Consider the following 19,922-nt stretch of genomic DNA (forward strand, 5'->3'; position numbering starts at 1 on the left):
TATCCCAGCGTCCCCCGCGCGCCTTTACCGCATGGGACGAGCGCAGTCCCGGCCGGATGTTGTAGTTTAGGTCGCATCCGTGATTGGGCGGGGGGTGGAGGCGAACAGGATGTGACGCAGCCCCAGAGCTGAGCGACCGTTGTTCCCCATCGCTCCAGAAGCGCGAGCGAGCGAGCGAGCGGCGGGAAGATGGCGGACCGCGGGTACAGCTTCTCGCTCACCACCTTCAGGTAAGCGGCGCCCAGTAGCACGGAGACCGCGTGTGACCGCGGGGTTTGTGCACCACTCACTGCTGCTGCTCACATCTACAGTCTGGATAGACTGCGGCTTCTTCACCTGGTGCAAAGTGCAGCGTCACTGGTGCTCCTGGCGCCCTGGGCCTTGCCGTCTAAACCACACTCTGTAATGGGGGACAGGCTTAGTTTCGCTTTCCCTATGGAGACGGCACTGGTGGGGTTCAAACAGCTTTCAAAGAAAAATCAAGTCCCCGATTTGTGTGCGTTTCGTCATACATTGGCGAAACATTTTGAAATTGTCCAGATTCACTTTCTCTATTCCCGTCTGCAGGTGGATCTCGGCCCGAAACGTCACTCATTCCTTCTCTCCTGACAAAGTCAGCATGGATTTACGAAAGGGAAATCATATCTGACGAATCTTATAGAATTTTTCAAGGATGTAACTAGTAGCGTGGATAAGGGAGAACCAGTGGATGTGGTGTATCTGGACTTCCAGAAAGCTTTCGACAAGGTCCCACATAAGAGATTAGTATACAAACTTAAAGCACACGGCATTGGGGGTTCAGTATTGATGTGGATAGAAAACTGTCTGGCAGACAGGAAGCAAAGAGTAGGAGTAAACGGGTCCTTTTCAGAATGGCAGGCAGTGACTAGTGGGGTACCGCCAGGCTCAGTGCTGGGACCCCAGCTATTTACAATATATATTAATGATCTGGATGAGGGAATTGAAGGCAATATCTCCAGGTTTGCGGATGACACTAAGCTGGGGGGCAGCGTTAGCTGTGAGGAGGATGCTAGGAGACTGCAAGGTGACTTGGATAGGCTGGGTGAGTGGGCAAATGTTTGGCAGATGCAGTATAATGTGGATAAATGTGAGGTTATCCATTTTGGTGGCAAAAACGGGAAAGCAGACTATTATCTAAATGGTGGCAGATTGGGAAAGGGGAGATGCAGCGAGACCTGGGTGTCATGGTACACCAGTCATTGAAGGTAGGCATGCAGGTGCAGCAGGCAGTAAAGAAAGCGAATGGTATGTTAGCTTTCATTGCAAAAGGATTTGAGTATAGGAGCAGGGAGGTTCTACTGCAGTTGTACAGGGTCTTGGTGAGACCACACCTGGAGTATTGCGTACAGTTTTGGTCTCCAAATCTGAGGAAGGACATTATTGCCATAGAGGGAGTGCAGAGAAGGTTCACCAGACTGATTCCTGGGATGTCAGGACTGTCTTATGAAGAAAGACTGGATAGACTTGGTTTATACTCTTTAGAATTTAGGAGATTGAGAAGGGATCTTATAGAAACTTACAAAATTCTTAAGGGGTTGGCTAGATGCAGGAAGATTGTTCCCGATGTTGGGGAAGTCCAGGACAAGGGGTCACAGCTTAAGGATAAGGGGGAAATCCTTTAAAACCGAGATGAGAAGAACTTTTTTCACACAGAGAGTGGTGAATCTCTGGAACTCTCTGCCACAGAGGGTAGTTGAGGCCAGTTCATTAGTTATATTTAAGAGGGAGTTAGATGTGGCCCTTCCGGGGGTATGGAGAGAAGGCAGGTACGGGATACTGAGTTGGATGATCAGCCATGATCATATTGAATGGCGGTGCAGGCTCGAAGGGCCGAATGGCCTACTCCTGCACCTAATTTCTATGTTTCTCTCCAGAGATACAATACAAATTTATTGTCATATGAACCTCAAAAGAAGTTCAAACAAAATTTGGTTTCTGCAGTCATACAACAAGAAAAGAACCAAGACACACAGCCAACACAGTTTATACAAACATCCATCACAGTGAATCCCCTTCTACAATACAATATTTATTACATGTCATTTGAACTTCAGTGAGGCTCAAACGAAACTCCGTTCCACAGCCATACAAAGACAATTTCCTACAGACATACACACAATTCAATTAACAGAAACATCCATCACAGTGAACCTCCTCCTCACTGTGATGGAAGGCAAAGTCTTTTATCTCCCCTGTTCTCCATTTTCCCCCTGATGTCGAACCCCAGGCAGGCGATGATAAGTCCCACGGCCATTTTAAGCCGTGCCGGGCGATGTACAGCCCCGCTCCCGGTCTAAATGTCACAAAGTTGGAGCCCCCGTCGGGCGCTGGAATGTCCCGCGGCCATTAAGCCGCGCTGGGCGATGTACTGCCCCGCTCCAGGGTCGTTCCAACCCCGCGACACGGGCTGGAGAAGTTGCATTGCGGGAGCTCCGAAAAGCGGTCTCTCACCGGGACCCGCGAGCTCCCGATATCCTGACAGTCCACAGAAGTTGCGTTGCTGGAGCCTCCGAGCTCAAGAGTCGGACCGCAGCAGGGAGCCACCACCGCTCCCCACGCTCCGAGGCCGGCCAGCCCCACGATGGTAATTCCGCAGGCTCCGTGACTGGAGCCCCCAGGTCGTTCCGGTTTGAGGCTGCTCCACGGTGCTAGGCCTCAACGACAACGGAGACCCGACAGGGAAAAGGTCGGGTCTCCAGTGCAGGGAAGAGATTTTTTTTAAAGTTTCCCCCTCCCCCGCCCCCTACATATACACAGTTAAAAACACTATTAAAAACACGAACAACTACATTTAACTAGACAAAAATTTTTTTTAAAGACAGAGGCTGTAGGGGCCGCTGCAACAGGTGAGTCGCGCCGCCACACGATCAGGATATCTGACATTGTTCTCATTGTGATGAAAGGCAAAGTCTTATCTCTCCCCTGTGTTCCATTTCTTCTCCCGATGTTAAAGCCTCCAACGGGCGATGGCAAGTCCCGCGGCCATTAAGATGCTACCTGTCCCGCTGAGTTACTCCAGCATTTTGCATCCACCTTCTCTATTCCCGTGTTTTTTTTTTGCGTAGGGTGTGTGACGTTAAATTTAGCGTATGTTGCTAAAGTTCTGGACCATTGATCTAAGAGGTGTACGTGTATAATTATGGGCCTTGCATTCAATTAATGCACCATTCAAAAGTAAAAATAAGCTAGTGTCAATAACAGCAGTCTAAAAGTAGAGAGGAAAGAACATTTTTGATTCACTAATGTCATTTACTGAAGGAAAATGTACATGTCTTTGGTAATTCCAGGTCTACGAATGTATTGCTATTAGTTTATTATTAAACTACGGCCGCCCTTCGCCCTCTCTCCCCCTGTGCAGCCGCACTGTCACAGGCTGGGGATTGGCAGCGCCCACACATATGGGGCCGGGCGGAGTGGGGTGCAGCTCTGGGCAGTGGACAAACGGGACCATAAACCTGGCAATGTCCCCATCAGCTGCAGCAGAATTGGGGACAGTTTGGTCCCTCCGCCCACCCAGAGTCAATGACCACGCTGCACCAGCACCAGACCCCAACCCCGACCCACACACGACACGGGGCAACTCACCCCGACATCCACCACCACCACATGGGGTGATTCAACCCCCCAACCCACACATGGGGTGATTCACCCCCCCAGACCCCGAGCCACACACAACACACGGGGTGATTCGACCCTCACGTAGGGGAACAGATGGCCCGTGGTCTGCGAGTGTGGAACCAGTCAGTGTGGAGTCCGGTTGCTGGGACAGAAGCACTGGCAGCCATAGTAAGCTGGCCCGCTGCACTGGCAGCCATAGTGAGTGCTTACCTGACGTTCACCGCTTGTTCTCCAGAAGGCATTGCGTGGCAACAGTACGGGTCACGGGTCATGGCCTTGACTGCCGTGCAACCTCCCTATTGAAATAGTGGTTAAAGGTTGGTTTGTGTACCATCCAGACAAATATCACAAGTGTAGAATCATACTATACGTGCGTGCTAGAGTTGGTGCAAAGGGGGAAAAGTACGCATTATAGTGAAAGTGCACAATAAATAAAAAGTCACAATGAAGTATGGTGGGAATACATAGCTTGCATATGAAAGCTTTTTGACCTTCTGCCCAACAGGAAAAGGGAGAAGAATGTACTGCAGGCTGGGGTCCTTGATTTTTAGCTTTTTTTTGAGGCAGAGCGAACTGTAGATAGTGTGTGGGGGGTGGGTGGGAGGCTGGCATGTATGGTGTATTGGCATCAGTCACAATTCTGCAATTTCTTGTGGTCTTGGGCAGAGCAATTGCCTCGCCAAGCTGTGGCATTTGCTAAGAATAATTTGAGATATGCTGAGGAATTAGAGGTATTGATGTGCTTTGTTGGTTAAATTGGTGATGTTTACAAAAGGAACTTGAGGCTGACCATTTCAGCACCACTGATGTGTACTAAACCCCGTTTCCAAAAATTGATGACCAGCTCCTTTTTTGCTGACACTAAGGGAGCAATAACTTTCTGGCGAGGATGCGACTTTATCCAAGTCGCATCCTCACCCCCATCCTCGCGGCCTACCACTGGATCGGAGCGGCCTTTCCTACAGGGGAAACATCCCTCACAGTGGGAAACTTTGATTCTGCTGTGTGGGAATGTTTTATGTTGAACTCTATCGTGTGTTGTGTTCTTTATTTTTATTGTATGGCTTTATGGTGATCACATTTCACTGTGCCAACTGGCACATGTGACAAATAAATGTATCTTGTATCTTGTGATGGCTCAGCATCTGATCCACCAGGCAATGTTTCCCATGCTCACTTTGCCCCGGACACCAAGTTCTCTGGAATATTTATCATACTGTGTAACACTGAAGAAAAATTAATTTAATTGGTGGGGTGTTAATAGAGATAACATCTAAAGGTCCAGAATATTTGCCAGTCCAGCACCACCCAAGTCCCAAGTGTGCTGGATTATAGTTTATATCGGACTTGAAAAGGGAAATTTGCAAGGAAACTTGGGGAAATAAATCAATTTTGGATTCACCTATACTAATTTATACTTTATCTTGTAGTCCTTCAGGCAAACTTGTCCAGATTGAGTATGCTTTGGCAGCTGTAGCCGCAGGAGCTCCAGCGGTTGGAATTAAAGGTATGGGCAGTAATATGACCGTTTTAACAACTTCAGGTTTACACCAACTGTAAATGAATTTTGTTTTCTTATTTTTTATTCTTAACTGGGAAACAGGGCATTAATCTGATAGAACATACTAATGTACAGCACCGGAACAGGTTCTTTGGCCCACATTGTTAGTGTTGAACATGATGCCAAGCTTAACTGGTCTCATAAAGTTGCACATGACCCATTTATCCTCCATTCTCCACGTGGGGACTATTAGTGAGAAGCATTAGGAGCCATTCACCCATGGATAGGCACAACCGTGTACCTATCTAAATGCCTCTTAAACATCACTAGTATCTGCCTCCACCACCCCCCCTGACAGCGCGTTCCAGGCACGTACCCACCCGCTGTGTAAGAAAAAATGTGCCCGCACATCTTTAAACTTTGAAGCGTTTATTTTAAAGTCATATCCTCTGGTTACCATTTCCTCCTTTTGAAAATAATTCTGAAGTTCTACCCTATCTTTCCTAATTTTATATAGTTCTATCAGATCTCCCCTCAGCCTCCGACACTCTAGAGAAAACAATCCAAGGTTGTCAAACATCTCCTTATAGCTCATACCCCCTAATTCAGGCACTATGCTATCTTTATAGCTGATACCCTGTAATTGAGGCACACCCACGTCACTCCACTGTTGAAGCATTTTAGATGCTGAGTTTTAAAACGGCTGATTCTCTGGTTGCACTATCCTGTGTTGCAGTTGTTCTTTCAAATCCAATGCCGTGAGAATTTTGCATCAACTGGTTTGAGTTGTATAGTGTTGAAACTATTGTCCAAAAAACATTAGAGTAGGTCCTCAAGGTGCTATACAAATAAACTTGCCTTGCCTTGGCTTGCATTTAAAAATTAATTTGCTGAGATGTTCAGCGGGCATGAATGGTGCTAAATGCAAATGGATTTGTTCTATTGAAATGCAACCATCTACCGACATGCTCACAGTATTGGCATATCAAGTGTGTATGTCTAAGACTTCTTAGCATTTATTTCTACAATTCTCTCCAATTTTTTTTCAAATTCTTAGCATCCAATGGTGTAGTTTTGGCAACAGAGAAGAAACAGAAATCTATTCTTTATGATGAACAGAGTGTGCACAAAGTGGAGCCGATCACAAAGCACATAGGAATGGTGTATAGTGGCATGGGCCCTGACTACAGGTAGGTGACACATATCAGTAAATAAGAATGTACACAAAAATGCTGAAGAAACTCAGCGGGTGCAACAGCATCTATGGAGTGAAGGAAATAGGTGCCGTTTCGGGGCGAAACCCTTCTTCAGACTGATGGGGGGAGAAGGAAGGAAAAAGGGAGGAGGAGGAGCCGACGGCGGAGGGATGGGAGGAGACAGCTCGAGGGTTAAGGAAGGGGAGGAGACAGCAAGGGCTAGCAAAATTGGGAGAATTCAATGTTCATGCCCCCCGGACGCAGGCTACCCAGGCGGAATATGAGGTGTTGTTCCTCCAATTTCCGGTGTTGCTCACTCTGGCAATGGAGGAGACCCAGGACAGAGAGGTCGGATTGGGAATGGGAGGGGGAGTTGAAGTGCTGAGCCACCGGGAGTTCAGGTAGGTTCTTGCGGACTGAGCGGAGGTGTTCGGAGAAACGATCGCCCAACCTCCGCTTTGTCTCACCGAAGTAAATCAGCTGGCATCTAGAGCAGCAGATGCAGTAGATGAGGTTGGAGGAGATACAGGTGAACCTTTGTCGCACCTGGAACGACTGCTTGGGTCCTTGAATGGAGTAGAGGGGGGAGGTAAAGGGACAGGTGTTGCATTTCTTGCAGTTGCAAGAAATTGCTTATTTTTATGGAAAATAAGCAATCCATAGCTTTAATGGAAGACCATATAATAATAATATTTACATGGCTTCCTAGAACAGTAAAATAATTTACTAAGTTATCTGAGATAAAGAATAAGAATGTTCTGGTCCTCTTGATGGATTCTAGAACAGTAGTTTTGGATTCCATGGTTTTGGATATTTCCATTACACTGACCAAAGAAAAGTGCTGTCACCAGCAGTTGCATGGTGATACGATGTAGCAAGCAGACAGCTCATTTCAATATCATTAAAATGTAGTGTACAAGCTAGTGCTATCCTGAGACATTTATGTTTTTGGAGCAAATAACTGATATCTGTAGAATTTGCAGGTTCAATCACCGAATTGTTGTAGTTAAAAGACTGGACTAAATATGTGACTACAAATGTTTTATTTTATTAAAAGTATTTGCTGAGAGGTATTTGCACAACATTTGAAATAGAGGCTATTTATTGAATGGATATGCACAGAAATATCTGGATCAAGGCAATAACTGGATTTTTTTCTCTGAAGCAGTGTTGGCAGATGTCTAGTGTGTACAGCATCTGTTGGCGTTCCCCAATCAGTTTTGGTTAAATTCTTCTCTCGGGTCCCAGGTTCTTGGGAATGATGATTCAGTTGTCGTATCCTTGCAGGAAGAACTCTTGATAACATTGAGTTACTTAGGTCGTGTTATGGTTGGTCAGTAATAAGGATCACAGTCTGTATTAAATGAAGGAGAAAACACAAAGGGCAGAGTGATCTATTCCTGCTCTTTTTCATGATTAAGGTCTTGCAACTGTTGCACACAGGTCCTGAAACGGAAGTAAAATCCCTTGGACTGGTTACTCCTGGACTGTGTGGAGGACAGTTGATGCAGGCTGATGTGTAAATGGAATGGTGTGCATTATACTGAGAATTGGGAAATGTAAATTTATATATTTTTTGTATAAATTAATATTTTTATGGAAAATAAGCAATCCATAGCTTTAGGCAAGACAAGGCAAGTTTATTTGTATAGCACCATTCGTGCAAACAGCAATTCAAGGTGCTTTACAGGAAAGAAAAACCAAAATAGTCAATAATTAAAAATTGCAAGACAAGCAATACGACAAATGTATGAATAATAAAACAACGTCAATGAAACAATAAAACGACTTTAAAAAGCACATAAAAGGGTTAAAATTAGACGGTTAAGATTACCTGCATGTCGAGTTATGGACAATCTATAGAAAACAACAGTGTTTTTAGGCCTGATTTAAATACGCTTACAGTCTGTGCACACCTCAGGTGTTCAAGGAGCTTGTTCCACAGGTGTGGAGCATAAAAACCGAATGCTGCTTCAGCCTTTTTAATTCTGACCCTGGGAACACAGAGTAAACCTGTCCCTGAAGACCTGAGGAGTCTAGGCGTCTCATATACAACAAGTAGGTCAGAGATGTATTTTAGACCTAGATCATTCAGTGCCTTGTAGGTCAGTAACAGAATTTTAAAATCTATCCTCTAACACACAGGGAGCCAGTGCAAAGATTTAGGACGGGTGTAATGTGGTCCATTTTCTTGGTGTTGGTCAAGACTCTGGCAGCGGCATTTTGGATAAGCTGTAGTTGTTTAATTGATTTTTTATTGAGACCTGTAAAGATGCCATTACAATAATCTAACCTACTAAAAATATATGCATGAACAAGTTTTTCAGTGTCTTCTTTGGACAATAATCCCTTGATTCTTGCAATATAGCTTTAATGGAAGACCATATAATAATAATATTTACATGGCTTCCTAGAACAGTAAAATAATTTACTAAGTTACCTGAGATAAAGATTCAGAGAAGCCTAAGTTAGGAAATATGATTGCTTGTACAATGTCCTTACTGGGACTTCCTAATTATTATCTAAGGATAATGGATTATATGCGAGGAACAGCTGTAGATCCATACAAGCTATTTTAATTTGCTAACTCTGAGTTTACATTCCCTACAGGGTATTGATTCGCCGGGCTCGTAAGTTGGCACAACAGTACTACCTGATATATCAAGAGCCCATCCCCACGGCTCAGTTAGTACAGAGGGTGGCTTCTGTTATGCAGGAATACACACAGTCTGGGTAAGTCAGTGATTATGGCTATCCATATGCTCAAAGCAGATTACAATTGGTCACTAGAAGCATGAATAATAATAATAATATATTTTATTTGCGGGCGCCTTTCTAAGTCTCAAGGACACCTTACAGAAAGTTAACAAGAGAGAAAAAACATAGTCGGAGTAAAATAAATAATAAGGACATCACCAATACACAAATTAAAGACATAATTCGCTCCAAAGACAAAAAATCAAAAACACAATGTGAAGAGAGAGCAGCGGCAGCTAAAGCGCGCCAGCGTCCACTCTCCCTTCCGACAGCCATCTTGGACACAAACTAACATATTCACATTACACACAAAAAATCATCCCCCCACAATGGATGCCACTATGGGGGGAGGCACAATGTCCAGTCCCCATCCCCAGTTCTCCCAAAGTCGGGCCTATTGAGGCCTCCGCTATTGCCTCTACGGAGGCCCGATGTTCCTGGCCGTTCTGGCCGGGTGCTGTTGCCCCGGCGTCGGGAGAGTCCTTTCAGCGGCTGGGACGGCTGGAACGGCCGCTTCCTAACTGGGGACCGCGGCTTCCGAAGCCGACAAGGCCGTGCAGGTTTGGAACTCCCAGGCTCCCGATGTTCAAGTCGGCGCCGCCCGCTCCGCAGACCGGCAGCCCGGAGGTGTTGATCACAGCTCACCGGAGCTCCAGCGCGGCAACCCAGGCAAGGCATCGCCCGCTTCGCGATAGCGCTCCAGCACTGTGCCGCCACCGAAGCCGAGGTGCTGGGCGGTCCCCGCCAGGAAACGGTGCTCCACGCCCGCTGGTAGGCCACGAGGACGGGTCGACGGGGTAGCCCGGAGAAAAAGTTGCCTCACCGACCAGGTAGGGACCTAGAAATATTATTACCCCCTACCCCCCACATTATCTCTCCCACAAACAGGGCACAGGACTAACTAAAACTGCAAAAAAAAAAAGTGAATTAAACGGACGGCTGCTGGTTAGCAGCCGTTCCCCAAGATGGCTCTGAGTCCCCACTGGGTTTACTAACTTCCCTGATGGAATCTGTGCTTGATGCTCGGAGAAATACATTCAAAATCTGCAGCCTTCTAAGGACTCAATGTGCTCTGACCGTTGCCAATGAGATGAAAGCAGCAGTAGCCCATTTAAGGTGTACTATCTTTCAGTAAAATGGATGACCTTTTATCCTAGTGCCACTCTTCTGCATATACCGAGTGAGGCTCGAAGGCTGCCATGGGAACATAATTTACTGTATTTCCCGGCAATGAAGACGCACCCCAATTTAAGTTGCTAAATTTTGAAAAAAGGATTGCATGACAGGATCAAGGGTTTGGTTTAGTCCAGGGGTCGGCAACATCGCCTGTGTGCCCCGGGACTGTCTGCAGTTCCCAGATCCCTTGCGTCCACGGAACTGGCTACAGTTCCCAGATCACTGGAGTCCCTGGGACTAGCTGCAGGTCCCAGGTCACCTATGAGCCCCAGGACTGGCTGTAACACCCAGGTCGCCTGCCCCGGGACTGGCTGTAGCGCCCAGGTCGACTGCCCAGGGAGTACCCGCCAACCACTACCTCCACCAGTTGCGCCTGTGCTGAAGGACACCTTGGCTGGCGGGTCTGCAGAAGGCACTGCGGTGGCTGCTGGTTCAGCTGTCCGGTCCCGGACACAATGTGGTGGCTCCATGCCTGGAGCTCCATGGCAGTGATGAGTGTGTGAGCTGCTGGCATGATCCCTGACCCCCTCCTTCTCAACGCTCCTGCCCCTCCCCGCAACATCAGCCAATTTGTGCTGCCCAGGCCGTACTGACCCGGGCCAGACTCCCCACGTACTGTGAAAGGAACTCTTCTTCTTCTCCCCCCCCCCCCCCCCCCCCCCCCCCCCCCCCCCCAGCACAGTCAGTCCGTTTACAGCCGCTTCCCACTTTACAACAGCTTCCCATCAGCTGCCAGCAATGAGGGATAGACTTGGCTATCCCTCAGTACAGCAACGTCATTCTTGATGTTACTGTACTGATGGATAACCAAGTCTATCTTTCTTGGCTAACAACCTAACCTTCGGCCCCCAAGCCTCAGGTAAATTTTCGTGCTTTATTTTTGGGTGGAAAAATAGCGTCTTCATTGCCAGGAAATACGGTTTAAAAAAAAATTCTGATTGGAAAAAATTGCAACTTAATACTTTTCAGTATCGCTAATCTTTTTTGAGGCTGTGCCCCCTGATTCTAGTAGGGCAACATCAATTCTGCATCTACACTGAAGCTATATGTAAGAAGTTTTCATGTTTCAATGAGATTGCTTCTCATTCCTTCAAACTGTATAGAGTCAAGAGCTGCACAGCACAAAAATAGACCATTTGAACCACCTTGTCCATGCAGACCAAGTTGCCATTCTATTTACTTGCATTTGGCCCATGGCCTTCTTACCCCTTCATATCCAAATGTCTTTTGAAAGTTGTAATTGTATCTGCCTCTCTGGTGGCTCATTCCAAATATGCCTACACTGAGTGAAAATGTTGCTACCGAGTTATCTTAGATGATCAAAAACATACAGCTGCATTATGATGTCCCAATTTTTGTGCCAAATACTCATCAAAGTGAAGGCAAGTGTGCCAGATGTTACCTTCACCACACTGCCCACCTGATTTACCATTTCTATGGAATTGTGCAACTGCACTCTAAGATCTCTTTGTTCTCCAACACTCTCCAGTGATTTTGTAAGCTAGCATCTGCAATTCCTTATTTCTAATGTTTTGAGACATTGAGAGAATATTGGCTTATTGGTGAGATTGACCTGTGAATTGTCACCAAGTACTCAAAATGTCCTCCTTTGTATTGATTGCAAGGCCTGTCTCCTGAGCATTAATGCTCATTTGTTTACTTTTAGTGGAGTCCGTCCATTTGGAGTGTCACTATTAATTGCTGGTTGGGATGAGAAAAGGCCATATTTGTTTCAGTCGGATCCATCTGTAAGTATTTTGTTTTCAATCTGATGCTTTTAATAAACTATAATTTCCATTACAACCAGTCTTTATTAAAGCTGCATTATTTGTATAAATAGCAAATGTATTTTACAACAACTTCCCCTAGAAATTATTGTATATTTAGTAAGAATTCAACATTTAAACATTGGTTTTCTGGAATAGTGTAGATTCTACTGCAGACTTTTGATTTTGGATCTTTAGTGCAGAATAAGACTAGCACAAACCTTCAACATTCTGCTAGAAGTGAGATGATAGAGGATGGTTAAGCCATTAGACTAGGGTCTCTTTTATCTTGCAGTTTCATCCCACGCTGATGTAATGAAAGCTTGGTATCCATAATTGCCACAATACCATATGAAAACAAGTTTAGTCTCATTTCCTTTTAAACTTCGGTACCAAACTCATAATTGGCTCATTATCTCGGGGAGAAACCAGACGCATCATCCATTGCAAAAGAACTGCAGATGTTGGAAACCTGAAACTAAAAAGTGTCTTAGAAATGTTCATCAGGTCAGACAGCATTTGTACAGAGAGAAACGGTGTTCATATTTCTGCAAATTAAATAATGTCAAAGCAAATCTAAGAGCTTGATTTTTTTGCAAAGCTTAAAATAAAATCTCAGCTACAAATATGTAGTCTATATAGTCCATAATAGTTCATACCAGCATTATTAAAGTAAATATTTGTTCAAAATTCCAATTAGAGTAAGAATGTTTTGGGACATTCTGTGATAAAGTTAAAAATCAAACATGAGAAGGGGAGAGTTGGTGATACTGAAAAGCATGTCTAATTACCAAGAGAATCCAAAGGACCAAAATGGTGATCCTGCCAATGAAGAGGGGTGGTGAGGGCAAGTTAATTGTAGCTGGTGAGAAAAGGAGAGTGAAAAGGTAAACAATCATGGAACTGAGATGTAGAGTGTTGTAGTTAATGCAAATATAAAGTTTGCCAAAGCTGAAAATACTAATAGGTCAAGCAGCGTTTGTGGAGAGAGGAAAAACAGATTGATCACGTGGCCACTTCTGATGAAAGGCTATCAACTTGTTACATTAACTGTTTTTCTCTGTTTTTTAAAGTTTCTGCTTTCTATTTTCCCAAAAGGGTGCTTACTTTGCATGGAAGGCAACAGCCATGGGAAAGAATTATGTCAATGGAAAAACCTTCCTTGAAAAGAGGTAAAATAGCAATTTCATTTCATTTTGAATGTCCACATTGTGAAATGAGAGTGGGTGGGGAGGTGGAGAAATTGGGGCCAGGCAAACTGGAAAAATACCTCAAGATTCAAGTTGACAGTTTTTCTGGAGGCACAAGAGACAGCAGATGTTACAAACTGTTGGAGTAGCAGTGAGATGCAGTATCTAGAGGCAGCGGGATGGTCAACATTTCGGGTCTGGTCTCTTCATCAGCACTGAGTGGCGAGGGACGGTACTCATAAAGAGGTGAGACGAAGGGAGAATTAAAGCGGGCTGGCAGGTGGTGACGAGGATGGATGTTGAGTTGATGGAGCCAGATTGGGAGAGGACAGCATGGAGTTGGAAGATGTGGTTAGTGGGTGATATGTAGAAATTTGTAAGGAAAGGAAACATGGGGAGCAAATGGAGCCAGGTGGTGGGTGGATGGAGCTAAAGACAGTGGCTGAAATGTAATGTGGAGATACCCAAGGCTGCAAATGCAGGAATCTGGACTCTGCAGGTGATAAATGGAACCAGATAAGAGGGGTGATTTAAAAAAAATAAAAAATAAAAAATCTCAGGGGCTATGAGCAGAGCCAGCATTTAATTGGTGTAGGCTACTGCTTTGAACCTTTGCCGTCATTAATGTGTATCAATGCCAACAATATTATTGGGGAGAAAGTACCGATGTTTTAAAAGTACCAATATATATATATATATATATATATATATTCATTTAGAATATATGTATATGGCTTGCAGGACAACTTCAAGGGTGGAGGTTGTGTGTTTGGAAGGTGCTGTTTATGAAGTCTTGGTGAGTTAGAAACATGGAAAAATAGGTGCAGATGTAGGCTATTCATATAACCATATAACAATTACAGCACGGAAACAGGCCATCTCGGCCCTACAAGTCCGTGTCGAACAAATTTTTTTTTCCCCTTAGTCCCACCTGCCTGCACTCATACCATAACCCTCCATTCCCTTCTCATCCATATGCCTATCCAATTTATTTTTAAATGATACCAATGAACCTGCCTCCACCACTTCCACTGGAAGCTCATTCCACACCGCTACCACTCTCTGAGTAAAGACGTTCCCCCTCATATTACCCCTAAACTTCTGTCCCTTAATTCTGAAGTCATGTCCTCTTGTTTGAATCTTCCCTATTCTCAAAGGGAAAAGCTTGTCCACAATTTCAGCCCTTCGAGCCAGCACCACCATTCAATATGATCATAGCTGATCATCTAAAATCAGTACCCTGTTAAAGTTGTTGCAGTGCATTTTGTAGGTGCATAATCTACTAGTACGGTCCATCAGTGGTGGAGTAAGTAAATGGTTGCGGATGGGTTGCGTATCAAGCAAACTACTATGTGGTGAGAAGCTTCTTGAGTGTTGAAGCTGTACTTATTCAGGCAAGTGGAGAGAGAGTATTCCATCACAGTCTACACTTGTGCTGTTTAGATGATGTACAAGCTTTAGGGAGTTAGGGTATGAGTTACCCACTGCGGGATTTATCACCTCAGAGCCACATAGTAAACATGGCTCGTCCAGTTTACAGTCAATAATGGCCCATTGGATATTGATAGTGGGGGTTGAATGATGGTAATGCTGTTGATTGGCAAGGGGTGACAGCTGCTGGATATCGCCATTGCTTGGCACATCTCATGCTTGAATGGTACTTTCTCCAAACATCCCAGTCCTGGATACTGTTCCGGTCTTGCAGCATTTACTTGTGGATTGGTTCATTATCTAAGGAGTTGCAAATGATGCTGAACATTGTACAATTAGCAAGCATCTCCACTTTGTTGACCTTACGATTGAAAGAAGGTAATGATGAAGCAGCTGAAGATAGTTTGACTTGGGATACTGCCACAAAGAACTCCTGCAGATTATTGACCACCAATCACCACAACAATCTTCCTTTGTGCTAGGATTCCAGCCAGCAGAGCATTTTCCCCCTGATACCTATTGACTCCAGTTTAGTCAAAGCTCCTTAATGTCAGACTTGATGTCAAGGGCATATATTCTTGCTTCAAATCTGGAGTTCAGCTCTTTTGTCCATCTTTGCCCAAGGCTGTTAGGAGCTGAGTGAGTTTGATGAAACAACCTTTCTGTGAATGGTTGTTGATGGAAATGATGAAGGGTGATGCACTGGATGTGGAGACTGAACACAGAATAGTACAGCACACGAACGGACCCTTCGGCCCACAATGTTTGTGCCGAATAAGTTACTGAGGTACCCTGAAAAGCTTTTGTTGCGTGCTATCCAGTCAGTGGAAAGACAATACATGATTAATGTTCCCTGTATTTCCATGTGCCTATCCTAAAGCCTCTTAAACACAACTATTGTATCTATCTATCTCGCAATGAAAGCAATCTTACTATATGCCTTCTTTACCGCCCTATCTACTTGTGTTGCCACCTTTACTGAGCTATGAACTTTGATCCATGAAATGAGAGAGTGAGACCAGGATGACCCACTGCACATTAATGCTATTAAGGGTCATGCCATTACCTTTGTATCTCTTTACATTCAATCTCCTAAAGTGCAACACATTGCACTTGCTCAGGTTAAACTCCATTTGCCGTTTCTCCACTCATTTCTGCAGCTGATCTATCTGTATCTTCTGACAACATTCCTCACTGTCTGTAACTCTTCCAATTTTGGTGTAGCCAGCAAACTTACTCATCAACCCATCTATATTTACGTCTGAAGAAGGGTCTCGACCTGCTGCGTACAAAGCAGTGCTGGCTATCCCTAATTAGCCCATTCTCTTCCAAATGGGACTACATCTTAACTCAAAGAATTTTATCCACTAGCTTCCCTGCCACTGAGGCGAAGCATATAGTTCCCTGGATTCTCTCTGCTTCCTTTCAAAAACAAATAAATAACATTGGCCACTCTCCAGTCATCCGGGATCTTGTGTTATGGCTAGAGAAGAAACAAAGATCCTCATCAAGGTTCCTGCAATCTCATCTCTTGCCTCTCTCAATAACCTGGGACAGATCCCAAGGGGCCCTGGAGACTTAATGTTCTTCAAGAGCCTCAACACCCCCTCCCCATCGATCACAAACTGCCTTAGCATATTTGTACTTACTGACCTTGCTGTCCTCCTTGGTGCGTACAGATGCAAAGTGCTTTATTTAGTACCTTGCGTACATTCTCTGACTACAAGCATAAATTCCCGCCTTTAGCAGTCCTATCTCCCTGGTCTCCCTCTTATTTTTAACGTGTATAAAATGTTTTGGGATTTTCCTTAAAGCTGAGTTATTATAATTGAACCACGCCCATTGCCATGCCAGTTATTATAATTGAACCATGCCCATTGCCATGTCAATGCACTTTCACTTGCGTATTTACAGCTTTTTTCAGAAAAGGTCATTATGCATTTTTGGAACTTTGCTAATAAAATATTATAACTCTGGTGGTTGACAAATTTCTGGTCTCTGAGATGTCAATATTAGGTGGTGATTATTTATGTGTTTTTTCTTAAAATGGTCCACAATATATTGTGGATTTGAGCTTGGAACAAATTTTTTTTAAGCAATTATAAGTTTTTCTAAACTTTACAAATTGTTAAATGGATAATATTCTTCAAGGAGAAAAATAATTTAATGGACTTTGTGACTGTAGGTACAATGAAGATCTTGAACTTGAAGATGCCATTCATACAGCAATCTTAACGCTAAAGGTCAGACATCTTGACATTTACTGTCAATGTTAATAAAAGTTTTAACTGAAATTATTTTTATTGAGCATGCAGTACAATGCACTTACAGCCTGAAATATTTCTTTCATGAACAGGAGAGCTTTGAAGGCCAGATGACGGAAGATAATATAGAAGTTGGAATTTGCGATGAGGCAGGATTTCGCAGGCTCGCTCCAGCAGAAGTCAAAGACTATCTAGCCACAATAGTTTAACAAACAATAATTTTTTTTAATTTGGAAAAAATTTGGTCAGCCACTAATTACAATTTAACTTTTTATTCAATTCATCTGATTTGACAATGGTCAAAGTCGGTGCCGTGTAAAGCTGTAGCATGGGCAACTGATAGATCTCATTTTAGAAATGAAAGCAGATTTGCCATGGTCTGTTCATTTTTTTTTGTTATGTGTATAAACAAAACAATTTATACATTTTATTGTCTATATTTCCACAATTTCACAATGCAGAATTTTTCTTAGGAAGGCCGCGGCTTTCAATCGGGCACGTTCTGGTATTAGATTTATCTTTTGTAGGGTTTCATTAACACCATTTTTTGTAGCACGTTTTTTTAAATATGAGAAATTGTTAATGAACCCACATGGTTGTGCAAGATCAAAGGGGTCTGTGGATTAATCACTTGACTTCATAGTATATTCTTGCACTGAAATAGCTTTAACTGTTTTGATCCATGGGAGTGTTTGGGAATGGTCAGTAATCACCTATATCATTTTGCATTCATGTTGAACAATGACCATGTAAATTTCCTCTTCAGTATATATTGACATCTGAATTATAATATTTGGTCTAATTCTGTCCTGACTTCTGAATTTTCTGTGCAGTTGTCATTATTGCATACAGCATCACCTGTTGCTTGCTGGTAGCATTCTTGAAACAGATCATTTTTATTTGTTGGTTGATGCACTGTACAATTTAATCCAAACTAGCATTCCAATGTAATATAAATGATCTACTGTACGATTGACAATACCATCTTTGAGATGTGTCTTTACATCACATTGACTACTGTTTTGATCCTGGATGTCGAGTTTTCCTATACTATAACTTAATTTGTGAAATTTACAATGAGCAAGGCCCACTTCATACGAGTGGAAACACGAGGTGAACGGTTTAAGATAAACATGCCGAAAGCAAAAGGGGTAGTTAACAGGAAGACATTTTAAGAAAAACGTAAATTTTATGCGCTGATATGATGCTAAACTCCATCCATGAATAATATAGATTTCAAAGAACCATAGTCAAAACTCAACTCTTCACTCTCCATTCCAGCAGACCAATTATATATTATATTGAGTTTTTTTAGGCCACCATTTAAGGTTTAACTTCTTGGTTCATTTGTATCACTTCAGTAATGACTGCAGAAATTAACTTTACAATAAAGAAGAGGGGTTATGTTATTCTGCAATTATTTTTGTACAGCTTATTTCATAGAATCAAGGCAATTTATAGCTGTTTGGCACATGCAAGCCAAAAATAATTATTAGGTTAATCCATCTTTCCAATTTGCAAATCTGCTGCTTATACGTTTTGCACTTCATGTTCAGATCCCGGTTTTATCTTTAAATATCATCAGTGTTTCTGCCTCCAAGTGATGGGTGGGCACAAAAATTCTCAACCTAATGTGTGTTCCATGGTTATTGATCCTGCTGCTAAGGGAAATAATTTCCATTTTATATTTTTCCCTTGGCCTCAGTTCCAAAGAAAACACCAAGAGTCTAGCCAATTTCTCTGAATTAAAAATTCTCCAAACCTGGCTCTGCACCCTATCTCATGCAATCATATCCGATCACGCAGTGGACAAAACTACGCAAAGAGCTTCAGGTACAGCTGATCTTATCTGTTCTAAAGTTCAAGTCTTGCGTCTCTGCCCTTGCATTTGATGCTCAATAATGGCACGTCTTAAATCAACTTATTTCTGCAATTTGTGATGGCAATGTATTTAAAGTAATTTCTCCAACATTATTTGCGTTTTCATGTAAGCTTTTGTGAGAAGTCATTTGAAAATTCTGATATACAAACTTTAAATTTTCTACCACTCATGTCTTCTCAACTCTCCATTAAAAGGTTTGAAAATTAAGCAAACTAAATTTAGTTGATGCAAACATTCTTGTTTATGTGAAATATTTTTGTTCATTTTATTAATGTATTTATACTCTCTTAATCTCCCAAATGTATCTTGTTAGAAAATGTTGATAGCCCCTCAATATCCATGATTTAGTATTTTCCCAAACTTTTGTTTAATTTATTGCCCTGATAACCTTTTGTTGCATGCTGTCCAGTCAAGGAAAAGACTATACATGATTACTAGAGCCAGGATGTTTAGGCGCGAAAAATCTCTGAAATAGGCAGGCAAAAAGGCATAGTAAAATTACAAAAAAGGCACAAAAAAGACATTTATTGACAAAAAAGGCATGAAAGGCATTTATTTCCACCACCAAAATATGGTTAATAATGATACTTATAAAGGTATACTACATTAAATGACCAAAGTTGCCTGGTTGCACATAACTACCTACATTTTTTTCAAATTATCTGGTGTTAAACTATGCCGTCTGTCAGACAGAATATCCTACAGTTGTGAAAAACGTCTTTCTATCCCAGCTGAGGTCACTGGTGAATACCTGAAACAAGCTACAAACTCTACATTTATGTCGATATCTTGTGCATTGCAACTACCTTTGAGAACTTTAGCTATGTTTTGTATTTCTTCAAGATCTTTGTTAGCTAAAATCACCCTCTCAAACTTTCCTTGTATGTCTTCACCTACATCGCCAGGAACTTTTAAGTACAAAGTACACCAAGTGAAGATGTAAACAACTGATCAATAGTTCAGCTCTTTGATTTCTCCAATACGATGTCAAGAAATACTCCTTTGATGGATGACCTGCCTCCAGTGTACCAATGACCACATTGGCAACGGATCTCCTCACAGCATCAGTTATCTTGTCTATTGAGATCCATATTTTGGTGCATGCAACTTCGTCTCTAAT

General features: G+C 43.0%; 1 protein-coding gene across 1 annotated transcript; it reads left to right on the forward strand.

The window, feature by feature from the left end:
- Window positions 1-77: 77 nt before the first annotated feature.
- On the forward strand, window positions 78-19,019 carry LOC129706440 (proteasome subunit alpha type-2). Its single transcript, XM_055650751.1, has 8 exons — window positions 78-230; window positions 5,070-5,146; window positions 6,198-6,330; window positions 8,947-9,069; window positions 11,936-12,017; window positions 13,134-13,207; window positions 16,842-16,899; window positions 17,013-19,019. The coding sequence occupies exons 1-8, from the start codon at window positions 190-192 to the stop codon at window positions 17,127-17,129; spliced, it is 705 nt and encodes a 234-aa protein (XP_055506726.1). The 5' UTR covers window positions 78-189; the 3' UTR covers window positions 17,130-19,019.
- The last annotated feature ends 903 nt before the right edge of the window (window positions 19,020-19,922 follow it).

This window comes from Leucoraja erinacea, chromosome 2 (assembly GCF_028641065.1).
Source record: "Leucoraja erinacea ecotype New England chromosome 2, Leri_hhj_1, whole genome shotgun sequence".
NCBI lineage: Eukaryota > Metazoa > Chordata > Chondrichthyes > Rajiformes > Rajidae > Leucoraja > Leucoraja erinaceus.

What these genes read in the sequence shown, in the direction of transcription:
- LOC129706440 (XM_055650751.1), top strand. Translation starts at nt 190, where the DNA reads ATGGCGGACCGCGGGTACAGCTTCTCGCTCACCACCTTCAG. An exon ending in CAGGAATACACACAGTCTGG is followed by an intron (nt 9,070 to 11,935) that starts GTAAGTCAGTGA and finishes GTTTACTTTTAG; the next exon opens with TGGAGTCCGTCCATTTGGAG. An exon ending in TGTTTCAGTCGGATCCATCT is followed by an intron (nt 12,018 to 13,133) that starts GTAAGTATTTTG and finishes TTTTCCCAAAAG; the next exon opens with GGTGCTTACTTTGCATGGAA.